The following is a 25,689-nucleotide window of genomic DNA, read 5'->3' on the forward strand; positions in this document are numbered from 1 at the left end:
GCTAAAAGATGATGCCATTTCCCTCAAAGGTCCAAGAAAAATAAGACCCAGGACAGTTGGGTTTTGTCTTCTGCTTATCACCATATATAAAACATGAGGTTCTGCCCTCTGAGAGAAGGTCAACTGTCATTTATTCTATGCATCTGACATTTCAGCAAAGCCCAAAATGGGACCTTTGTCAAATGGAACTGTATGAAGTTCACAGTATGAGAGCCCCAGTGGGGTTGGAGAGGGCCCTGCAGCAAACACACTGACATGCTTGAAGGCAGGGACCAGTCCAGTCTCCCAGCTTCAGGTGGGCAGAAGCCAGCATTAACCATCTCCTGAGTCTAAATCATCTCCCCCTCCCAGATTCTTGCATTATAAAGCTGTGGTAATACCACAGCATGATCATGACAAGACATCCAAAATCACAAACTGCAAATGGTAGGAATCCAACAGATGACTAGTAGGCCTTGTCTAAGCTAGGAAAAGCCTGAAGCCCAGAGAATATATTCTAGAATTTTGGGAGTCATTAAATGAAGTAACAGGTGAGAAGGAGCCCAGAATTTTGGAAAAGAAGCATTACAGCCGGCTACTGACTCTAGTCAAGTTATATTCCAGGGGCAACTAGGGAAAGGAAAGGAAGCGAAGCAAATTATACAATTCTCATGCTTAAATTCCCAGAGGCCTGCATTCAGGTGCTCACCCACTGCAGAGTCTGTGTACTCTGCAATCCTGCAGCCAACACTTCTCACCCAAAGCTTTGCATATTTGGACTGTTCATATCACACACATCTGATACAAAATGTCACTTGACAAGGAGGCCATCAAAGAACACCCTGTCCCAAAGGACCCTGTACCCTCCCTCAGATTCCCACCCTCGCATTGGTCCCTTGATGCTGAGTGCCAACTATGGCCAGGGCATGGCACGAGCACCACAGGGAGTTCTCACCAAATTGGCACCTGTCAGCCTTACACCCTCTCTACTCTACCATTTACCCAGCACCCACATGGCTTGAAGACAACAGGCCTGTGAAGGCTTAAAATAGGGGAGGGACAGATACCTGGCCTGGCTGCTCCTTCAAGAAAGTTCCAAGCACTTTGAACATCACTCAGAAAGACACTGACAAATGTCAAAACCATTAGCAGGTGCTGATCTTGGAAGTCAGCCTGTATCACACCACCTTTATCAGCACGGTTGGATCATGTGCTTTCATATCTGACAACCTGTCTGAGAGACAGGGGTCTATAAAAATGGGATGTGGCTTTCCCTCTGACAGTTCAGAGGCAAGAGAAGGAGGAAAAGCAGCTTCCAACGACATTCACCTTTCGACACCAACCGACAGTGGGCAAGGTAAGAACTTGCTGAATCAATATTCACAAAAGAAAAGTTGAAACTCTGAGGCAGGAACAAGCATAGGATAGCTCACCAAAGGAGCGCTATCTAGAGTTTTCCATTTAGAATCTCTTTAGCAATGCTCTTTCCCTGCTGAAATGCACAGCACTCTACCTAGCATGGTAGGTATTAATGATTGCATGGTATACAACTGCTTTTAAAAATGGGGGATTTATTATTGGGATTCTCAATTGGTTCCATACAAGGCAATGTCTAACAAGTGCCATCAATCAATTACAGGCACAGAATTTTATTATTTTTTTCCTCACAGGACCCTTAACATGCCACCTGAGATACTAAATTCCAATTTCTCATAGATGAGGATAAAATGTAAAAAAATAACAAAATGTGATGAGCTTTTTTCCTAAAGCCTAATTTATTCAGCATGCAAGACTGTCCTTGGCTTCCCATGATGTCCTTCCCAGCACTTCTGTAATAGCAGTTCTTATGGTCTTGGTAAATGACAGACAGCTTCATTTGGGCAATACCTATGCGTGGCAAGCGCAAAGGCTGACAAGCCTAATTTTATAAAATTTAACCAGTTAAGAAATGAAAACAGAGATGATCTCCAGAACCTACTTGCTTCACAGAGGGAAAATGCCCTAAGACACAAACCTCCATATTACCTTAAACATTAGAGAGGGAAAGACTTAGAGAATCAAGGTAAATCTGATGTCAGAGGAGGGAAGTGATGTCCATTGAGTTACACAACTGAGCTCTGAGTCAAACAGAGGTTTTTTGCTTGGGTGTGGACCCAGTTCTCTGCTTTCTCACTGAGACTAAGCCTCCTCAAGTGGAAATGGAGTAATATTTTCTAGTGCCTGGATTTGCTGAGAGGATTATGTGAGATGTTACTGATGAAGTGTTTGGCATACTCACCAGTACCGACACTGACCAGTAGATATGTATGAACATATTCCAATGAACAGAAGTAGAATCGAGACTTACACAATTTAAACATTCACAATAGCTATGGCAGTTCAACCCCAGCCAACAGGAAGAAGACACATACCCCATGGTCAGTAGGACCACCCAGTACCCTGAAACGGGACAGGGTACAGAAGGTGGATGAATGGGTTAACTCTATCATCAGTTTACACACAGTTTAGACTCCTTTGTGCCAGCCACCAACACAATAGTGAGGATGGGCCATCGCCACCATCAACCACACCAGTGCTCTCCTAGGACACAGAAACGGGCTATAAAAAGACGAGAGAAGGCCTGAGATGTTTCTACTGACATGGAGATGGCTCTGGCCTCTGCACACTGAGCTGAAGAGCCAGGACAGCCCAATGACCAAAGAGATGGAGGGTGCCAAACCTGAGACTGATTGGCTAGGTGGTTTGGTCCTGATGGGGCAAAAGTACCAGCTGGAAACTAACCAATGGCCACAGGCAAGAATATAGCCTGCTCTGTACCACAAGTCTCACTACCTGCAAAATGAGGACAGAACCTCCTTCTCAGAGTTGTACAGAGTTTAGAGCAGCCGAGGTCCATTTACACTCCACAAAGGGACTGGCCCAGGGTGAGCTCACACCAACAAGAACAGTGCTATATATTAGTTGACCAGAAGCTGGGAGACACCTTGGCTACCATGAGTGAAAACATTTGTAGCTGGATCATTCAGTGCTCTCGAATTCCCCAGTTGGTGACTCAGACCACTCCAGGGATGTTTGAGAGAGGAAGACTGGCAGGAGGGTGTGGGTGCTAGAGGTAAGGCCTTCCTCAAAGGCTGCCATGAGCCTGTAGACCCTCTCATGCGAAGTTGAAAAAGAAGCAGTAACAGGGGACCTTCCTCAAGACATTGACTATCAAGTGCTGGAATGTTGTCCCATGAACACAGCATACAGACTACAATATCAATTTTGTGAGTGGCACCCCCTTACAAGAGCTGAGACTCTGTATGTGCACATCTAATACAGATGTACGGACACCCCTACAGTCCATTGGGAATATGGTACCTGACAAAGCTCTCTTTTGCAGATGCTGACCCTCTGGGCCCTGGTCATCACGCTGGCCATCCAAGCAGGAGCATTCAACGTGCTTCCTCCACCCGCCCTGCCGCCCCTCCTGACAAGACAAGTTCCTCTCAGTACACCCCTTAATGCCATCAATACCCTCCCTGTCCCTTTGCCACTTGGAAATCTGCCCACTAATCCCTCAATCCCAAAAAGCTCTCCATCTACAAAACGTCTGACTGGGACCCCAAGAGGCAGGTGTCAAACTTCAGCCAGGTACTTCATGTCTACCAGCAAACTTGATGAATGTAAGTAAGAATTGTTTCACCTTCACACCTTTGACTTTCCACCTCCTCACACACACCTCTCATTTCCAAGCTCGAAGGCTAGTAGTTCCACCTTCTGAGTTCTCAATCAGGAGAAACATCAGAATTACCTCGGCAACTTAACAGAACAGCTGCCTGGGCCGCACATGCAGACATTCTGGTGCAGCAGTACCGCAGTGGGCCTGAGTTCCCAGCTTTCTAATAAGCTCCAAGGGGATGCTGAGGCTGCTTGGCCACAGTCCACACACTGGGTAGAAGTGGTTAAAACAACCCTGGAGAAGGGAACTCTTGGGTCCAGCAACCTGTCTGGTTACCTACCTTTATGCAACTCTTATCAGCTGGGCCCTACCAGATCTCTCGGCTTCTCACTGCCGGGCCTCACAGCTCATCCCAGACACCCATAAATACTTAAAGCATCAAACTGCTTGGCTAGGATCCAGAAAATGGGAACTCTGGGTTCACCACCAAGCCCCTTGACTAGAGTCATGTTCTAAAAGCTCCCTTCTCCCTCCCTCCCTGAGTCTCAACTTCCTCCTCAAAAAGATAAGGAATTCTGTCCTCCAGCATTCCCCAGGGCCTGAGAACAGAGTAGCTCAGGAATTGCAAGCCTTGGCAAAGAAGGGGTTCCCTTGGGGAACAAGAAGGGAATAGGACTCATGGGCAAACGAAGGCTAGTAGGAATGCCTGCAGAGCTCCCCTTAACTGCCTTCTACAGCTGTGGCTGATGTTGGCCTTCCGGGGTGACAGGTCAGGGTGAAAGAGAGGGGACTGGCACCAGCCTAGTGATGACAGTGTCCAGCCCCACAGCTCACACCACACATCTACTGCTTTGCCTCTTCAGGAACATGTGCTCCATGCTTCCCACAATCCAGTCTTATTACAAAATACTTGAAATATATAGAAAAGTTCAAACAGGGGTAAATATGACAGTTGTGTACCCATCAAGCAGTGCTTTGATGGTGGTGATGTTAATCTAAGCTATACAAAAACCTTAAAAGATATATAGCAAACACCCTTGTTCCCACGACTGAGATTAAGGAATACAACCCAGCCAATGGGCTGGAGGCCCTGGGGCTTCTGCTGGGTTGCCTCCCTCTCCTTCCAACTCCCTCCCCAAGACTGGGCATCTGGCCAGATTAATTTTTCTTTGCCATTTCTTTATATATTATGATGTGTGGCTATTACTTTTCAATGTAAAAAATTGTACTGTGTGCTGTAAAGTTTCCCAAAAGGTTTGCATTGTCTCTCAATCTTATGTTTCTGGGGTGATTCATCCATGTTGTAATCAGAAAGATTTTCCACTCATTTTCACCATGGCTTTCTATTGGATTAATCCTTCACAATTTACACATATATTTGATTTCCTTTCTTTTTTTTTTTTTTTTTTTAATAACTATTTTTTATTGAAGGGTAGTTGACACACAGTATTACATTACATGAGTTTCAAGTGTACAACACAGTGGTAGAACATTTATGTACATAATTCTAGTTGGTAAGTGAGAGAGAAGCCTTATTGTTTGAAAAAGTTAGCTTTTTACTTCTTTGCATATTTATGCCCTGTGGCTTCTATGCCCAGCATTTGTCTTGAGGTGTCTTTACCACTTGGAAGAATTATGATACTCAGTAAATTAGATATGAGGCACGAATTCTATTTAAGGGTTGTAATTAGGAAGGAAGAAGAAAAGCTATAGAAGTAGCAGGCAGAAGAAAACATGGGAAGATTGATTATTTCTTTGACATATCTTCTTGTAGAGTAACTTCAGCATGTATAGGTTTTAAGCTACTACTTAAATTGCGCACACACATTAACATAATAGGTGTATAGTTACATAACCAAAGCATATCTGTAATTACCAGCCATCTGCAATGAAACCAAGAAAACCAATTAGGCCCATTAGGCATTTGTGAAAACTTATCTATGATATGGTGGATATTGTCCAACTGAACTTGAACAGTCTGAGAGAAATCAGACAAATTAAAACAACCCATTCCTGGGGACTGTTCACATGCCATATGTTCTTTTAACAGTAAATAGTTTGTAGTTGTAAGACTTTGGAGCGCTACAATTTGCACTTCTCCAAATTCTTGGTTGAGTTCCAACAGTATAGATCCAGTCCAATTTTGTTGTTTTACTGTATGCACAGGCCAGCTTAGATATCTCCTTCCTCATTCCCATGGCAAGTCCAGGAACTGGTGGGATGAGTGCATCTACAGCTGTAGCAATGCGTGGATCTTTGTTGGGGTTTTTTGATGATCATCTTCTGGCATGAGTCTTCCAGAGAGTGCAGATGATGGAAGTTCTTTTTCATATCGTATCTTAGTTCATTTTCGGGGTAGCCCAATTAGGCTTTGATCCTCTGTATAAACACAAACAGACCCTTTGCCTATACTTTTATATGCCCTTTATACCCTTGTGTAGAACTCGTTGGAGGTTACCACACAGGAACTGCCCTTTTTTTTTTTTGCTATCACTAATCTACACTTACATGACGAATATTATGTTTACTAGGCTCTCCCCTATACCAGGTCTCCCCTATAAACCCCTTTACAGTCACTGTCCATCAGCATAGCAAAATGTTGTAGAATCACTACTTGCCTTCTCTGTGTTGTACAGCCCTCCCTTTTCTCCTACCCCCCCATGCATGTTAATCTTAATACCCCCCTACTTATCCCCCCCTTTTCCCTCCCTACCCACCCATCCTCCCCAGTCCCTTTCCCTTTGGTACCTGTTAGTCCATTCTTGAGTTCTGTGATTCTGCTGCTGTTTTGTTCCTTCAGTTTTTCCTTTGTTCTTATATTCCACAGATAAGTGAAATCATTTGGTATTTCTCTTTCTCTGCTTGGCTTGTTTCACTGAGCATAATACCCTCCAGCTCCATCCATGTTGCTGCAAATGATTGGATTTGCCCTTTTCTTATAGCTGAGTAGTATTCCATTGTGTATATGTACCACATCTTCTTTATCCATTCATCTATTGATGGACATTTAGGTTGCTTCCAATTCTTGGCTATTGTAAATAGTGCTGCAATAAACATAGGGGTGCATCTGTCTTTCTCAAACTTGATTGCTGCATTCTTAGGGTAAATTCCTAGGAGTGCAATTCCTGGGTCAAATGGTAAGTCTGTTTTGAGCATTTTGATGTACCTCCATACTGCTTTCCACAATGGTTGAACTAACTTACATTCCCACCAGCAGTGTAGGAGGGTTCCCCTTTCTCCACAGCCTCGCCAACATTTGTTGTTGTTTGTCTTTTGGATGGCAGCCATCCTTACTGGTGTGAGGTGATACCTCATTGTAGTTTTAATTTGCATTTCTCTGATAATTAGCGATGTGGAGCATCTTTTCATGTGTCTGTTGGCCATCTGTATTTCTTTTTTGGAGAACTGTCTGTTCAGTTCCTCTGCCCATTTTTTAATTGGGTTATTTGTTTTTTGTTTGTTGAGGCGTGAGAGCTCCTTATATATTCTGGACGTCAAGCCTTTATCGGATGTGTCATTTTCAAATATATTCTCCCATACTGTAGGGATCCTTCTTGTTCTATTGATGGTGTCTTTTGCTGTACAGAAGCTTTTCAGCTTAATATAGTCCCACTTACTCATTTTTGCTGTTGTTTTCCTTGCCCGGGGAGATATGTTCAAGAAGAGGTCACTCATGTTTATGTCTAAGAGGCTTGTGCCTATGTTTTCTTCCAAGAGTTTAATGGTTTCATGGCTTACATTCAGGTCTTTGATCCATTTTGAGTTTACTTTTGTATATGGGGTTAGACAATGGTCCAGTTTCATTCTCCTACATGTAGCTGTCCAGTTTTGCCAGCACCACCTGTTGAAGAGACTGTCATTTCGCCATTGTATGTCCATGGCTCCTTTATCAAATATTAATTGACCATATATGTCTGGGTTAATGTCTGGATTCTCTAGTCTGTTCCATTGGTCTGTGGCTCTGCTCTTGTGCCAGTACCAAATTGTCTTGATTACTATGGCTTTATAGTAGAGCTTGAAGTTGGGGAGTGAGATCCCCCCTACTTTATTCTTCTTTCTCAGGATTGCTTTGGCTATTCGGGGTCTTTGGTGTTTCCATATGAATTTTTGAATTATTTGTTCCAGTTCATTGAAGAATGTTGCTGGTAGTTTCATAGGGATTGCATCAAATCTGTATATTGCTTTGGGCAGGATGGCCATTTTGACGATATTAATTCTTCCTAGCCACGAGCATGGGATGAGTTTCCATCTGTTAGTGTCCCCTTTAATTTCTCTTAAGAGTGACTTGTAGTTTTCAGAGTATAAGTCTTTCACTTCTTTGGTTAGGTTTATTCCTAGGTATTTTATTTTTTTTGATGCAATTGTGAATGGAGTTGTTTTCCTGATTTCTCTTTCTGTTGGTTCATTGTTAGTATATAGGAAAGCCACAGATTTCTGTGTGTTGATTTTGTATCCTGCAACTTTGCTGTATTCCGATATCAGTTCTAGTAGTTTTGGGGTGGAGTCTTTAGGGTTTTTTATGTACAGTATCATGTCATCTGCAAATAGTGACAGTTTAACTTCTTCTTTACCAATCTGGATTCCTTGTATTTCTTTATTTTGTCTGATTGCCGTGGCTAGGACCTCCAGTACTATGTTAAATAACAGTGGAGAGAGTGGGCATCCCTGTCTAGTTCCCGATCTCAGAGGAAATGCTTTCAGCTTCTCGCTGTTCAATATAATGTTGGCTGTGGGTTTATCATAGATGGCCTTTATTATGTTGAGGTACTTGCCCTCTATTCCCATTTTGCTGAGAGTTTTTAACATGAATGGATGTTGAACTTTGTCAAATGCTTTTTCAGCATCTATGGAGATGATCATGTGGTTTTTGTCTTTCTTTTTGTTGATGTGGTGGATGATGTTGATGGACTTTCGAATGTTGTACCATCCTTGCATCCCTGGAATGAATCCCACTTGGTCATAGTGTATGATCCTTTTGATGTATTTTTGAATTCGGTTTGCTAATATTTTGTTGAGTATTTTTGCATCTACGTTCATCAGGGATATTGGTCTGTAGTTTTCTTTTTTGGTGGGGTCTTTGCCTGGTTTTGGTATTAGGGTGATGTTAGCTTCATAGAATGAGTTTGGGAGTATCCCCTCCTCCTCTATTTTTTGGAAAACTTTAAAGAGAATGGGTATTATGTCTTCCCTGTATGTCTGATAAAATTCCGAGGTAAATCCATCTGGCCCGGGGGTTTTGTTCTTTGGTAGTTTTTTGATTACCTCTTCAATTTCGTTGCTGGTAATTGGTCTGTTTAGATTTTCTGTTTCTTCCTGGGTCAATCTTGGAAGGTTATATTTTTCTAGGAAGTTGTCCATTTCTCCTAGGTTTCCCAGCTTGTTAGCATATAGGTTTTCATAGTATTCTCTAATAATTCTTTGCATTTCCGTGGGGTCCGTCGTGATTTTTCCTTTCTCGTTTCTGATACTGTTGATTTGTTTTGACTCTCTTTTCTTCTTAATAAGTCTGGCTAGAGGCTTATCTATTTTGTTTATTTTCTCGAAGAACCAGCTCTTGGTTTCATTGATTTTTGCTATTGTTTTATTCTTCTTAATTTTATTTATTTCTTCTCTGATCTTTATTATGTCCCTCCTTCTGCTGACCTTAGGCCTCATCTGTTCTTCTTTTTCCAATTTCGATAATTGTGACATTAGACCATTCATTTGGGATTGCTCTTCCTTTTTTAAATATGCTTGGATTGCTATATACTTTCCTCTTATGACTGCTTTTGCTGTGTCCCACAGAAGTTGGGGCTTAGTGTTGTTGTTGTCATTTGTTTCCATATATTGCTGGATCTCCATTTTGATTTGGTCATTGATCCATTGATTATTTAGGAGCGTGTTGTTAAGCCTCCATGTGTTTGTGAGCCTCTTTGCTTTCTTTGTACAGTTTATTTCTAGTTTTATGCCTTTGTGGTCTGAAAAGTTGGTTGGTAGGATTTCAATCTTTTGGAATTTTCTGAGGCTCTTTTTGTGGCCTAGTATGTGGTCTATTCTGGAGAATGTTCCATGTGCACTTGAGAAGAATGTATATCCCGCTGCTTTTGGATGTAGAGTTCTATAGATGTCTATTAGGTCCATCTGTTCTACTGTGTTGTTCAGTGCTTCCGTGTCCTTACTTATTTTCTGCCCAGTGGATCTATCCTTTGGGGTGAGTGGTGTGTTGAAGTCTCCTAGAATGAATGCATTGCAGTCTATATCCCCCTTTAGTTCTGTTAGTATTTGTTTCACATATGCTGGTGCTCCTGTGTTGGGTGCATATATATTTAGAATGGTTATATCCTCTTGTTTGACTGAGCCCTTTATCATTATGTAGTGTCCTTCTTTATCTCTTGTTACTTTCTTTGTTTTGAAGTCTATTTTGTCTGATATTAGTACTGCAACCCCTGCTTTCTTCTCACTGTTGTTTGCTTGAAATATGTTTTTCCATCCCTTGACTTTTAGTCTGTACATGTCTTTGGGTTTGAGGTGAGTTTCTTGTAAGCAGCATATAGATGGGTCTTGCTTTTTTATCCATTCTGTTACTCTGTGTCTTTTGATTGGTGCATTCAACCCATTAACATTTAGGGTGACTATTGAAAGATATGTACTTATTGCCATTGCAGGCTTTAAATTCGTGGTTACCAAAGGTTCAAGGTTAGCCTCTTTAGTATCTTACTGCCTAACTTAGCTCGCTTATTGAGCTGTTATATACACTGTCTGGAGATTCTTTTCTTCTCTCCCTTCTTGTTCCTCCTCCTCGATTCTTCATATGTTGGGTGTTTTGTGCTGTGCTCCTTCTAGGAGTGCTCCCATCTAGAGCAGTCCATGTAAGATGTTCTGTAGAGGTGGTTTGTGGAAAGCAAATTCCCTCAGCTTTTGTTTGTCTGGGAATTGTTTAATCCCACCGTCATATTTGAATGATAGTCGTGCTGGATACAGTATCCTTGGTTCAAGGCCCTTCTGTTTCATTGTATTAAATATATCATGCCATTCTCTTCTGGCCTGTAGGGTTTCTGTTGAGAAATCTGACGTTAGCCTGATGGGTTTCCCTTTATAGGTGACCTTTTTCTCTCTAGCTGCCTTTAACACTCTTTCCTTGTCCTTGATCTTTGCCATTTTAATTATTATGTGTCTTGGTGTTGCCCTTCTTGGATCCTTTCTGTTGGGGGTTCTGTGTATTTCCGTGGTCTGTTTGATTACTTCCTCCCCCAGTGTGGGGAAGTTTTCAGCAATTATTTCTTCTAAGATACTTTCCATCTCTTTGCCTCTCTCTTCTTCTTCTGGGACCCCTATAATACGGATATTGTTCCTTTTGGATTGGTCACACAGTTCTCTTAATATTGTTTCATTCCTGGAGATCCTTTTGTCTCTCTCTATGTCAGCTTCTATGCGTTCCTGTTCTCTGATTTCAATTCCATCAATGGCCTCTTGCATTCTATCCATTCTGCTTATAAACCCTTCCAGAGTTTGTTTCATTTCTGCGATCTCCTTTCTGGCATCTGTGATCTCTTTCCGGACTTCATCCCATTTTTCTTGCGTATTTCTCTGCATCTCTGTCAGCATGTTTATGATTCTTATTTTGAATTCTTTTTCAGGAAGACTGGTTAGGTCTGTCTCCTTCTCTGGTGTTGTCTCTGTGATCTTTGTCTGCCTGTAGCTTTGCCTTTTCATGGTGATAGGAATAGTTTGCAGAGCTGGGACGAGTGACGGCTGGAAGGACTTCCTTTCTTGTTGGTTTGTGGCCCTCCTCTCCTGGGAGACCAGCGACCTCTAGTGGCTTGTGCTGCGCAGCTGCGCGCAGACAGGGTTTCTGCTTCCTGCCCGGCTGCTATGGAGTTAATCTCTGCTGTTGCTGTGGGCGTGGCCTGGCTCGGGCAGCTACTCCAAAATGGTGGAGTCGCGTTGGAGCAGGAGCTGCTGGGAGGCTATTTATCTCCGTAAGGGGCCTCCCTGCTCCCTGCAGCCCAGGGGTTAGGGTGCCCAGAGATCCCGGATTCCCTACCTCTGGATTAAGTGACCCGCCCTGCCCCTTTAAGACTTTCAAAAAGCACCCGCCAAAACAAAACAACGACCACAAATAAAAACAAGAAAAAAAATTTTTTTAATTAAAAAAAAAAAATTTTTTTAATTAAAAAAAAAAGGTGGTCGTTCATTTTTCTTTATTCTCCGGTGCCAGCCTCAGGCCTCTGCTCACCGGTCTTTCTGCCCTGTTTCCCTAGTATTGGGGTCCCTGTCCCTTTAAGACTTCCAAAAAGCACTCGCCAAAACAAAGCAGCAAAAAAGCAAAAAAAAAAAAAAAATGGTCGCGCGCTTTTCTTATGTCCTCTGTCGCCCAGCCTCCAGTGCCTGCTCACTGTTCTTGCTGCCCTGTTTTCCCAGTATCGAGGGCCCTGCACTCTGGCCCGGATGGCTGGGGCTGGGTGTTCGGCAGTCCTGGGCTCCGTCTCCCTCCCCCTCTGCCTGCTCTTCTCCTGCCGGGAGCTGGGGGGAGGGGCGCTCGGCTCCCGCGGGGCCGGGGCTTGTACCTTACCCCCTTCGTGAGGCGCTGGGTTCTCTCAGGTGTGGATGTGGTCTGGATATTGTCCTGTGTCCTCTGGTCTTTATCCTAGGAAGGGTTGTCTTTGTTATATTTTCATAGATATATGTTGTTTTGGGAGGAGATTTCCGCTGCTCTACTCACGCCGCCATCTTCCGCCCCTCTGATTTCCTTTCTTTCCTATTTTGTACTGCTCTGAGAAGTGTTGGCCTGAACACCCTTGTATGGACCTCATGGTACTCATATGCAAGAGATTCTCCGGGAAAAGCTAAGATGGGGGTATGCTCACTTCCCCCACACAGGCCAAGGCTCCCCAGAGCACAGAGCCCTGGACGTGGAGGCGGCAGCAAGCTTCCAAAACCCAAGGCCCACCAGCTCAACAGTGCTGATACTAGCGGACTTCTTTTTGTTACTCTGCTGGGCCCAGAATGTTGTCCCTCAGTGCAAATAACTTAACTTCTTCTCTAGGTGAGCAGGGTTCACCATCATCTAGATAATTCTTCCTGAGTTCCTTCCCCAGGCCACCAAGAGCAGCGCAAGAGGATAGGGCCCTGTGACTTCACAGCTCTCCAAGCTGGCTCTTGACCCTTTTCCTTCCCCACCATCTTCTGGGATTCTACTTCTCCCACTCTGCTTATCTCCAGGGTGGAGGCAAAGACATGGTTAGCATCTCCTCCACCCTGATGATAACAGTCTGCAGGAGGATTAGAGCTGATGCAGGAGTTCTCCTAGTATGGGCAGCTTATCAAAAGTGGCAGGACTTCCCAATGACCCACAAGGGGAAAATGAGAAGGGAAAGCGCTTGCACAGAATCACACAAATGGAGAACAGGATAGTCCAATTCTCCACCATTACTTCCCTGGGCACCTCAACCCTATTTAGCACTTAAAACCAATCAACTCATTCATCCTACACCCAACAAACCAGGCTGTAGGTTCTATCATGCACCCCAGGGCAGGTGCAGAGATGGGCTTGAGAAAGAGAAGACCCTGCCCCACACCATTTGGACTTCAAGGGGCTGGGTTTACACTATATGTACTCTGGGCTACGGACTCAAGAGTGAAACTGGGTCCTTTTATTCCATGCCTAAATCACTTTAGAGTAACATACTCAACACCACGTTGACCTCAGGTAGATGCTAATAAATGTTAACTCTGAACAGGGCACAGGTTATTTCTGTAATGCCAGGCTGTCCTTATGGTGGGCAGTAGCAGGGATTGCCATTTCCAAGAGACAAGATATACAGTGCCTATGGGCCTCATAATGCAAAGCAGCTGTTTCTCTAACGCAAACCTGAAGGAAAAAAATAGCAGTGGACTCACAGACTCCAAGAAGTGACTAATGGTTACCAAAGGGGAGGGGTTGAGAAGGGATAAGGGGATTAAGGGGCACTATGATTCGCACTCACAATATAGGTAGGTCATGAGGAAGGCAATACAGCACAGAGAAGACAATTAATGACTCCATAACATCTTACCATGCTGATTGTGAACTGCAGTAGAGGGGGTGAGGACTTGATAGCGTTGGTGAATGCTGAAACCGCTGTGTTGTTTATGTGAAACAATCATAAGATTGTATATCAATGACACTTAAATAACTTAAAAAAAAAAAAGAGGCTGTTTCTCCAATTGGGAAGGTTCCTCTGGCTGAACCAGCTGGGCAGCCAACAGCAGGAACATGTCTCCTGACCTTTCCAGATCTACATGCCGCCCTGCCCACACAGATTGAGAAGATGCTGATGTGCGCGAAGGTAGACCTGGCTGGTGCAGTTGGGTCAGTGTTGGCCACGGTGTCCAGCTCTGACCTGCTGTCTGTGTTGGACGTGACTTCATCTCTCAATATTCTTGGAGATGGTGGCCTTGGTGGTGTCTTGGGCAAGGGGAGTGGTGGCAAGTCATCTCAGCAACAACCGCCACTGTCCTCAGTAGCCACTAGTGCAGCCAGCAGCCTAGGTGCTCTAGGCAGCATACTACCCATTTCTGCAGAGAATCCTGTAAAAGGCCTTGCCAACACTATCGGTCTCTCGGATCTCCCCCTGCCCCTGAATGGTGTGGTTGACCAAGTTGGCAAGCTCCAAGAATCCACCGAGGGCATGCTGAAGAGTGCAGTGCCAGAAGGCATTAGTAGTGCAGTCACGGACCTGCTGGAAAATAACCTGGAAGGGCTCTTGTTGGGGTAAGTGCTTCCTTACCCTAAGGTCTGGACAAGAAGCAAGCAGCTGTTTGGGAACCCTGAAGTTCAACCCCCAACAGTCCAATGGGAAGGGACAACCATGAAGCAATATTCTAGCTCTGTGCTGAAAGGCTGCCCTTTGAGGGAGAAATGTGATCAAGATTTCCTAAGCTTTAAGAACTGGGTGGGTAAGGGAGCTAAGGAGTCCCGGGGATGGATGGATTGGTAGGTTGTTAACTGGCTGCTTCAAAGGTTTTTCTCCTGCTGCCCAGGCTGATTCCTTGAGCAAGGACTGACCCTTGATGCTGTCACTTTGCAGATTAGAGGTTCAAAGAGTGACTGTGGAGAACATGACATCAACCATGACAGATGATGGGATCCTCTTCCATGCCATGACTACTGCCTTCATAGGTGGAAATGGGTGAGCCTGTTCTGAATCAACTGCAATGGCATTGACTAGGGACTTAAAATCCGGTGTCCAAGCACCAGGCAAAGACAACACAGAGGAAGGCAGGATGGTTGAGGATGGGACAAACTGGGCATCAAGCACAACAGTCATTCTCCTCCATCCCAGAGGACCAGAGCAGGAGAATGATCCCATGGAATGCCATTCTCAAATAGTTTAAGCACTGACAAAAATCCAGATTTCCAGGTGAAATCTGCACAATTTTATACATGGGCAATGAAGAGAGAAACAACAGAGAATGCATCTTGTACTGACATGGACACTAGTATTACAGGAAATACACCTTTCAAATAATGCAAGGAGAATCAGCCCACTCTGCACAAACATTGTCCAAGACAGTTGGGGGAGTCGGAGATGATTAAATTGCACTCATTCTCCACCTAATGGGTAGTTAATGCACAGCTCCATACCAGATGCTGTGCTGGGCATAGTAGGACTAAAGGCAGTCCCTGCCGGCAGTGAGCATCAACACGTGGGGAAAGAGCTGGTTAATAGTATAGGCCCAGGGCACACAGGAAGACATGAGGACAAGCAAGCCACACTGGGGAGGAGGCTTCATGGACTAACACACAGCATTGAAATCTCTCACTGACCGAGCTCTAGTCAGGCACTTAAGTGAGGCAATCTCCATTAGCTGTGTCAAGAAGCATCTATCTTCTCCAGAACATCTGACTTTAATAAGGCCTCTAGTAAATGATGGGTTTTTCTCATGCTGTCACCCACACAAGAGACAGCTGGCAATGCTCGGTACAAAAGTGCAGCTCTGATGGGCATCTTGTCACAAGTCAGCCTTGTGCCACCAACAGACTGTAAGCTGGGTAGGAGGGTGATTTTATTAATGTTTAACTGAATGCCTCCCATGAGTGAGGCTCTGAATCCTCTGTATAGGGGGAAGCCAACCTTGGGGAACGCTCACTGGAAAGCACCAAACTTTCCTTCTCTCAAGTAACCCAGAGATATATAAAGCTGACTCCCAAACACCCATTGCTTGGCCTAAGTGACATCTTGGAGCCAGGTCTGGTCTCACCTGCATCTTGCTCTCTACAGCTTAGCAGGACCTGCAATCAGTCTACTGGGAATTCAAGTGCATGGGGATGTGACTCTGAATATTGGCATTTCCACAAACAATACCCAATGCGTCAACCTTCAAGTCCAAGACAAAGATATCAAGGCCAAGAAAGTGACCTTTCAGATACTGGAGATGTACGTGAGACCATTTCTCTCATTTTCTGGATCAACTGGCTTGTACATCAGAATGTCTACACTGGTACCACCTTAGAGATGAGCTCAGCCAACCCAATGGTTTGAATGGTCAACAAACAGAGGCCCAGAGGGTGGTCTCCACTTGGGAACAGCCTAGTATGTTTGATAACAGCTGTCTCTCACTCTGCCTCCTAAGTGTACTTTTTGTACTTTGTTCTTTTTTCTTGCATAAGCAATACATTCACCTGGATCAAAATTCAAAAGATACAAAAACCCATTCAGTGAAAAGTCTCCCTCCCAACCATGCACACCAGGTAGCTAATTATCCTCCCTGGAAGCAACCAGTAGATCCAGGATATTATTTGCATATGCAACAAATTTGAATACATGTAAACATACACAGAAAAGAGCAGATACTATGTATACTTTTCTGGAATCTGTTTCACTTGAAAAAAATAGCTTGGAATCTGCTGCCTCAGTATATAAATACCTTCTTTTTATGGCTGTCTAGTATTTCATTATGAAGATGTACTTAAATAATTTATATGAACAGTTCTTTATCAAGAACTAGTTGTTTTCAATCATTAACTGTTGTACCCAGCCCCAATTAGGAAAGTCCCAGACAAGTCTGTTCACCAGCATGTATAGGTATCTGAAGGACAATTTCTCTACATGGGATTGCTGGGTCAGATGGGCATTGGTAGTTTTCCTGGGCATCTTTGCATCTTCCTTAATGACTAAAACTGAAGGTGACAGGGCTTGGGGAGTTGCACACATTAGGCAACAGGACACCAGGCAGCTGTTTCATCAATGGATGGATTTTCTCTAATGTCTGAGCAAAATCCAGAAATGCAAGAACCACACATTTCCCCCCATTTGTCTTCCCCAGGCTCACAAACTCTTTGCCGGTGCCTATGTCTCTTCCCTTGAATGATGTCATTCCTCCACTGTTGACAGTAACTATGAAAGAAAACGTAAGTACCGGGAAAGGGGAGGACACCACTCAGAGTCTGTTAGGTGGGGAAAGAGGAGGAGAAGCCCTTTCCTCAGGTGTGTCCTGATGCTGGGAGAGAGTTGAGAAGACACCAGGCCGTCAGGAGTCCTGAGTCTAGGGGAGCAACCGCCCCCCTGGCCCCAAAGACCCCAGCAACAAGATAGGACAGTGCCTTAGGCGGGGCAAAGGTAGAGGACGAGTTCTGCCAAAAAGGCCAGGAAACAGGGGAAGGGAAAGACAGGAGAAAGAAGGGGAGGTGGGATGGTGAGGAGCGGGCTGGGCCTGCTGTATTTCCTTGGCAAAGCTAACAGGGGGTGATTTTACAGATTCAAAACTCTAAATCCTGTGATATTGATCTCAGAGATTTCAACAAATGTGAGAACTGTGAGTATAAACACCAGACCTCCCTGGGGCTAAGAGGTCAATAGAGGGAGATAGCCAAGGCTCCCCTGGGATCCCACTGGGCGACAGACAGAAGAGGATGGAGCTATGCGCTGCAACACCATGCACCTTTGAGCACCCAAACTCTCTTCAGCACCCTCAGGGCAGAAAATGTGGCAACTTACCTGCTTCTCTGAACCACTGTGACTCATTCTCCAAGACACAGCAGGGCAAAGGGTCCCTTAGGGGTCTCTGTGGTGCCCTCTTCCTTCCCAAATGGTTTGCAAAGTGCACACATGCATGGAGTCTGAGCAAGGAGCAGTCCCAGGCCCAGGGTAAAAAGCAAATATCCCCTCCCATGTCCCCAAACATATCCAGGAAACAGGGTGATAGGACATAGTGGGACAGAAGCTGCCAAGACAGCTTAAGCAGGAAATTGGTAACATTTCCCAAATCCCAGAGTAGACAATCCATGGGGCCCAGACAAGCCTTTTCTTCCCCCTGGAGGTTTTGGCACACCATGGACAGAGCCCTCGTGTCACCTTCCTCCCCAAAGCCTCCTCCCAGACAGATGTGGAAAAGCCAGTGAGGCCCCAGCTTTCTGCCTGGGACCAAGGGAAAGAGAGGGGTCTGCAATGGTCCCCTATCTAGAGAGCAGAGGCAGCAAGATCCCAGGGCAGCCCACCAGTCAGAGGTTTGTGGGGGTCCCTACATGCTCTCTCTTTCCTCTTGCCTGCAGCTACTGGCTTTTTCAAGTATCAAGTTACAAGTTCCCGGTTTTCTGCACAAGGTCTCTCAATCAACTACTGTGTAAGTATTCTTTGTACTTATGATGGATTCCATAAGAAGGCTGAAGACATCCCTGAACTCATGAAATAAATGTCAGTGACATGACAAACGAGCCTGCATCCAGATCCCCAGAACTTAACCATGGGTGAATCTTCCAGGCTTCCACCACACCACCTGATTGCCTGAGACAGGGTCAGTGGTGTTTTCCCTTCCATTGAAGACCAACGTACAGTGCCTGAAAGGCATTCCACGACAACAACCATTTCTTGACCAGTAGGATGTACTCAGAACAGCTCTAGACACTCAATGGAAAATATGTGAGAAAACAAAAAGGGCCAACTCACCACCACCCCATCTATCTCAACCACCCAGGGAATGTGAAACCTAGGCAAAATGACGAGTAGTGAAGAAAGACAAGGCTTTGGACCTACTTCTGGGAATCTATCTGTACGAAGCACCTTAAATGCAGATATATTTAAGCACGAAAATATCAGAGATGGGAGAAGAAAAAAAAAAACTAGTGAAGAACAAAAAGGAAATAGTTAAATCATGCCTGAGATCATTAGAAATACTTACAAAATTTATAGGGTATACAAAAATGCTTATGAAAGTAATTTTTTTAAAGCAAAATAAAAATTTAATGAGGTATACAAACAAAAACATAGAAATACCAGTGATGTCATGCAAAATCTCTTCCCTTCTCCTTCATATTTCATGTAACTTTTAAAGTTTCCTGGCATGTGTAGTTTGTATTTTATAAGTAGAGGGGAAAATGCATGTAAAAGAAACAGGAATTATTCCACGGAGGCCAGAATATCTATGAAAATGTTTCACAGACAAGATGAGCCTTGAGTTTCACAAGTAGGTCATTCCAGGTTGGGAGAACATGTAAGGAAAGGTAGGAACGGTGAGTTATGTACAAACATGCATATACATACATGTTACTCGAAGCAACACTTAAATCGGGGAGTTCACCTGAAAAATGATTTGTGGCTTCTCTTGGAAAACGAGTGGTCTGGTGGCCCTAAGCCAAACTGTACCAGGACCAAACAACTGGACAGGAGCAGCACTTCCTCCTTTACAAGGGGCCTCTGCTCTCTAGTCTCCACAAACCCCACCACTTCCCAGTCCCCCAGCGCAGAGGCTGTGGAGGCGGACGGAGGCTGGTCTTCATGCTCACCCACCGCAGTGCTCACAGGGAGCCACATGACTCCTCGACATCCCAGCCAGGCCTCCAAAGGCACAGAAATTGATGTTATTGTCACATGATGCCAAGTGCTTTCTGCTTTTCTTTCTCCAGGCTAAAGCCATCCTTTCCAGAAATACAGTACCTGTACCTGGGAGTCCCCTTCCTCCAGATCCTAAAAATGCCAACATTTCCATAACTCTGTCCCACACAATACTCAAGACAATAGTCACTCAGAGTGCCAAGCAGAGCTCCGTCAAGGTAAGCATCATCCATGGCCCCTGGCACCACTGTCCTGTTTGCTTAAGCTTAGTCTGTTAAACTCTAAGAATAACCAGGTGGAAATACTGTAGGTTCCAGAATATTCTTTCAGAGATAAATTCAAGGAATGCTATGAGATACATATTTTCCCTGAATGATCATATACATGGGTCTTTGTTGACAGTGGGGGAAAGCAGAGAGCAGGGGCATAGGAGCACAAATGTGTTCTGAGTGCCTTCTTTCTGCTGGGTACAAAGCCAGGTGTCTTTACATAAACACAACACTGGGAGGTAGAGATTCTTATCCCCATTTTACAGATAACCAAAGTGAGAAGTAATTTACCAGCAGTCATAGCATGAGCAAGGAAGTGGGTTTACATGGGAGGTATTAATTAGCTCCTGGTCCCAAAAGTGACAGAAGGAATAGTGGCAGTAATAACAACAAAGTAATAATCATTGAGTCCTTTCTCTGTGCCAGGCCCTATTTCAGCCTCATACAATGTTTCCTTAACAGAGCCTCCCAAAATGATCCAAGTGCAGAGCTGTCTGCCACAACAGCAAAGGAAGAAATGGGTTTAAATAGGATGAAGCATAAGAAAAAAAGTGAAATTTTATGTGTTAAATGCCCTCTTGTCCTTCTGAGAAAGGAAATGAGTTACAGGGAAATGTCTGGAATTAAACCCTGTCTGTAGTGGTCACGTCAGCTGTGCCAGCACCCAGTTAGGTGACCAACTCACACTAGAGGATAAATAAATATTTGAGTAAATGAGCTGAATGAAGTATGGCTGTCTCACAAGGCAACATTCTGCAGCTCTCCTTCCTCTTCACACTCCAAATGATGACTTCTTTTTATCTCAGATGAATAACGTGGATGCAAGTATCACCCAAGTAGTCTACTCCTACCAGCGAGGCAATAAAATCTCAGCCACTTACTGGGTTTCTGTGAAAAAGAACGGTGATGCCTTTGCCACTGGAAAAACGGTGAGTGCTGATCCTGATACCAGGTAGTTTCCACTCTGGTCGACCTCTGACCTTACTTGTCATAACAAAATGTGACCTATCTGCTGAGTAGCCAGGTCAGGGTATTATTAACCCATGTTTATTTTATATTGACACAGACGATTATCATCTCCCACGCGTGCAAGATTTCAAAAGACAAACTGATGACAGACATGAAGATTCTAAGGTACTGTCTACAACTACAAAATCCTCTTGACATTCAGCAATATAGGAAGAAATATCAAGAACCCAGTTCAAATCACATGAGGATGGAAAAGGTCCTTGAATAATTAGGAAAATGAGAATGGAGTTTTACTCACCTTAAACTTGCTTTTTCTCCTCTGTATTTGACATTTTATAAGTGACTTTTCTTTCTTAAGAAGCAACTGATGCAATACCTAAACTCTACTTTGTAACTGGCTAGTATATTTTATTTGAAAATAATTTTTCCTTGTAATTCGTTTCCTGACAGCTCTGAACATACTGTGACACCCAGTGAGACTGTAAGTTGATTTGATTTTCAAAATATTTATTTATGATATGTGAGAAATTATGCTAATGCCAGACCCTCAGTGACACAGGGACTCTGCAAAGGAAAAGGTCATGCAGACTAGATCATAGACACAGTGTGGAGGAAGACCATGGGCTTCAAACCTAAAAGTGTTTCCAAAACCCATGATTGGAGTTCCACATTCAATCAGTGGTGACCTGAAGGAAGGTCTAAATCTGTGCTTTTTTTAGTGTCATAAGTTCTGATAAACCAGGAAGTTTTGGGATCCACAGCAAGAATGAAAAGATTATCTACATTCTAATCTTGCCTGGGCTCATAAGAATAGCTCAAAAATATCCCCATCTTCCCATGGACTCACTATTTCCATAAGTGGTTTTCAACCCATGTTCTACACAGCACAGTGAGCACATGGATCAACAGATAAAAGCCTGGGAGGTAAGGAAGTGGGGAGAATGAGGGTAGGGCCCAGTGAGCAGGCTCCAGGTTCTGCAATGGAAACTCACAGAAAGCTCACCAACCACATCCACATTTAAGATACTTGATCTCACACATGTTCATGCCTTCATTCAACAAATGTTTAGTGAGAACGACTATGTGCCCACCCTAGAACTGCAACATGAAACAGCAATGAGATGCCCGACTCCAGGAGTGACCCTTGAGTTTAAGTGGGAATACAGAGACTGATTAAAATCATAAATTAGCCAAATCATTAAGAGTCTGAAGGCACACAGTGGGCACCACTGTCACTGTGCCCCGTATGTCAGCCCTAAGATAATGGGGAGTCAGTCAAGAGGCAGACTCTGAGCGGAAAGCCCAGGAATCCTTCATCGCATCTTACCAGGCGACATGCCAGGCTCTGTGCGGAGGAAGGAACATAGAAGGCATAATCACTGACCTCATGTAACTGCCCACCTGACAGGACATACATTTATACAAACAGTTGTCAACTGAGCATGAAGATAGTAGAGAGGGCACCAACTAGGAGGCAGATGGGGGGTTCACCGGGAAAATGATGCCTGAACTTAGCCTTAAAGGAGAAGCAGGAGTTCACCATAGACCAAAAGTAGAGGAAGCAGGATGTGCAAAAGGTAGGCAGCATGGAATCACAGGCCTTCGAAGAGGGTAATGCAGAAGGAAGAAAGGGAAACAGAGCACCAGCAGGGGGGACCACATCTGGGAGGACCTCAGAGAGGATGCTAAAGCAGCAGCTTTCAGCAAAATACTGAATTCACCATGTACCCTAATGATATGCAGCCACATTGGAACATAACAGCAACCCTATAAGCTTTTGTTCAAGGAGCTGCCAAAGGCATCAAAACCTACTGAAAGGCTTTTGAAAACCTCCAAAGAATTGAAGGCCTGAGGGATTGACTGAGCTCCATTTCCCCACAGAGCCTTGTCCAGTAACAGACTTCTTCCACTAGAAAAAAACCCACATGTCAAAGGCCCCCAAGACAGCTTTCCCTGATGTGAGGACTAGCTGAGGGACTACTAGATGTACTGATGGAAATGGTCCTCCCATCTCTTCCAGACGGACAAGGTGCAAGGTGTGCTGGCTGCAGTTCTGAAGAATTTCTTGTCTGCTCTTAAAGGTATATGGAATTAATAATATGAACACCTAGAAGAGTCACAAAAAGGGACAGGGGTGCGAAACCACACTGCAGAATGTGCTGTGGCACTGGGCACCATATCTTTCAATCACTGTCTGGATTGAAAATGACTTCTTTGTTTTTAGATAGGGACTTCAGCATCCTGAGATGGCAAACATGAAAACTGTATCTAAATGCCTCTTCTACAGGTCCTAATGAAATCTAGCTCATTAGGTGTCTTCAGGACCAACCATTTAGAGCAAACAAGGACCCAGATCACCTAATCACATAGATGCTAGAGTTGGAGACATTCAAGAGTCTGAGATCGTAACATTTATGACTATCAAGAAATGATGGTATAAAATGCCACAAGTACACATTTGTAGTGAACTCTAAAGAGATTAAAAATAGTGCAAATGGCATCAAAATAGCAGGACCTGATTCTCCTTCCTACATCAGTGAAGGCAGACATGCCAGCATATCTCTTGGTACCAAGTCTGTGCATAGAATACCCACCAGGTTTCTAGTTAGTGCTAGGGTTTTTCTGATCCTTGTGAACTCGCCCTCACACATACAAAAGACTAGGACAAACTATGGCTTAATTCAAATCTGTCTGTTGAATGGACAGAAGAGGGGTTTCTCCTAGACCCATATAACTGCCCAGAAATCCCTCCCATGGACAGTGGCTAAAATAACCCAGCCTGGTCATTGTTTCTTTCAACTCATATAATAAGATTCTCCTCCTTTCTTTCAGGAAATTTGGTGCATTGGAATGTTCCACAGGGAGTAACCTCAGTTCCTCCAATCAATGCCAAGGTTGAAGTGGTTAAATCGGTGAGAGAGACCTTAGAAGTTGTTACATCCTGTGTTTACTTAACCTCCAAATTTCTCTGTATCTGTGGACAAATCAGTTACTAGAGGGTAGAGTGCAGTAAATCAGCATTTGCCTCAGTGTTGGTTTTTTACCTCTGGCTCTTATAATCAATAGCTATGATGGTCTTGGACACATCACTTAAGCCTCCCCAAGTCAGCTTTGAGTCAGGGATTGGATCAGGTGAATGCCAACGGTTTCAGCTAACAAAATATCCAATCAAAATGGTTTAAGCAACAATAACCATAAAATTAAAGTTACTGAACATCCAGGGATGGGGCCAGCTTCAACAGTGGCTTGATTCAGGGCCCAAATAATGATACGAGAATCTATCTCTTGACTCTACTATTTCTGGGTGGGCCCTGTTTTGGCTGTACATGAAGGTCCCCCACATACTAGGAGTTTCACCCTCCATTTCTTTCTGAAATAGTTCAAATGATAATCATCCAGAAATAACCTCTGAGGCTTCCACTGGCCTGACTTGTTCCATATCCCCATTCTGGAAGCAAACACTGTGGGTAGGCAATGGAGTACACTGAGTGGCTCAGCCAGTGCCTGCAACCAGCTTATGTATTTAAGAATATAATTAATTGTCTTTTATCTCTTCCCAGAATGATCTTCAGGCAGCAATTTAAACCCAGCACACCTGATGCCAGAGAGTTTTACAGAATGAAAGCACTCAAAAACCTCTCTAAGAAATACTGAACCAAGGACATCCTTATGATTAAGGAGCCAAGCAGAATAGCGTTCTGAACATATCAATTAGTCTTTGGAATTTCACTAACATTATCAGGAATGACAAGTGCATGAAAAGCAAGAATCCACGGATTTGGGGCATTTTGTAATCATCTCTTTAATAAATAACCTGTGTTCATGCAAAAAATGACTCACCTGTCTAATTCCTACAAATAGGAATTTCATAGTATGTTTATGACTAGTAAAAGTAGTACCTACTAGGGACATAAAAATTAACAATATGAATGATGAGGCAACAAAACCCATGATTAATTCATCTGTCTTACAGGGGACAATCATGACAATGATTATGACTTTTCTTCCCCTATCTCTGCCCTCCCTTGTCCAACTCCAAATTCTTTATTTTGTCCATTGGCCCAACAGAAAAGTCACACAGGGACTAGAATCCAACTCCCCATCAACACATGTTAAACACGAAGGGGCACAATCCAAATGCTAAAAGTTGGATGGAACAGAGCAAGTAAGAGCCTGGAATTACCACGAACAGGGTAGCAAAGGATCTAGGACCCAGCTCAGTGAGAAGAGGCCATGCCAAGTGGCTGTGAAAGGAAAACCAAGCCAAGCAGTCAGGAAACCAGTAAACGGAGAGAACCCCAGAAAAGTATACAAGAGGGATGTCGAGAAACACCACTGATCTCTTTACCGTGCAGAGACCCTCTGCCCTGTGCCCAGCATCTGCATAACATGTCTGCTCTGGAACCAAAAGAACTCAGATTGTCGACAAAAAGATCAGATTAGCCCAGTATCTGGCCTCACAGAGAGGCAGCACCCCAATAAAATAATGGCCAAATCACACTATTATCTTTAGCCCTTTGTTCAAACCTTAGGTCTTGATTTCTCCCCAAGCTGTACCTCCCAGTCAATCCCATCTCAGTAAATGGCAGTACACGCACCAAGCTTTCCTAGCCAGACACCTGGAATCATTCTTGATTCATTCCTCTCTCACCAACAAAGTCCTATTGTTTCTGCTTCAAGAACACCTCTCCCATCTGTCTGCTTCTCTCCATCACCACCCTAGTCCAAGTCATCATCATTCACCAGGGCAACTTCTGCCATTGCCACCTACAATCCAGTCTTACCTGGCAGCCAGGATGCTCTTTTACATAAAACCTTCCAACCATTGGTGAGTATATAGACAAGCTGGAACCCTCATGTTGGTGGTGATAATGTAAAAATGGTTTAATCTTTGTGGAAAACAGGTTGCTGTTCCTCAAAAAGTTAAACAAAAAATTTACATATGACCCAATAACTCCACTCCTACATATATGCCTAAAAGAACTGAAAACAGGTGTACAAGCAAACCCTGTGATTGTTC

General features: G+C 44.0%; 1 protein-coding gene across 1 annotated transcript; it reads left to right on the forward strand.

Moving 5' to 3' along the window:
* Window positions 1–1,249: 1,249 nt before the first annotated feature.
* On the forward strand, window positions 1,250–24,488 carry LOC118920308 (vomeromodulin-like). The gene is made up of 15 exons (XM_036900952.2): window positions 1,250–1,336; window positions 3,362–3,644; window positions 13,895–14,372; window positions 14,689–14,790; window positions 15,883–16,038; window positions 16,928–17,012; window positions 17,359–17,416; window positions 18,153–18,223; window positions 19,503–19,649; window positions 20,507–20,629; window positions 20,767–20,834; window positions 21,120–21,150; window positions 22,690–22,750; window positions 23,502–23,581; window positions 24,230–24,488. Exons 2-15 carry the CDS (start codon window positions 3,362–3,364, stop codon window positions 24,251–24,253), a joined length of 1,767 nt encoding a protein of 588 aa, XP_036756847.1. The 5' UTR covers window positions 1,250–1,336; the 3' UTR covers window positions 24,254–24,488.
* Window positions 24,489–25,689: the final 1,201 nt, after the last annotated feature.

This window comes from Manis pentadactyla, chromosome 5 (genome assembly GCF_030020395.1).
Source record: "Manis pentadactyla isolate mManPen7 chromosome 5, mManPen7.hap1, whole genome shotgun sequence".
NCBI classification, from domain to species: Eukaryota; Metazoa; Chordata; class Mammalia; order Pholidota; family Manidae; genus Manis; species Manis pentadactyla.

What these genes read in the sequence shown, in the direction of transcription:
- LOC118920308 (XM_036900952.2), top strand. Translation starts at nt 3,362, where the DNA reads ATGCTGACCCTCTGGGCCCTGGTCATCACGCTGGCCATCCAAGCAGGA. An exon ending in TACCAGCAAACTTGATGAAT is followed by an intron (nt 3,645 to 13,894) that starts GTAAGTAAGAAT and finishes TGACCTTTCCAG; the next exon opens with ATCTACATGCCGCCCTGCCC. An exon ending in ACCTTTCAGATACTGGAGAT is followed by an intron (nt 16,039 to 16,927) that starts GTACGTGAGACC and finishes TGTCTTCCCCAG; the next exon opens with GCTCACAAACTCTTTGCCGG.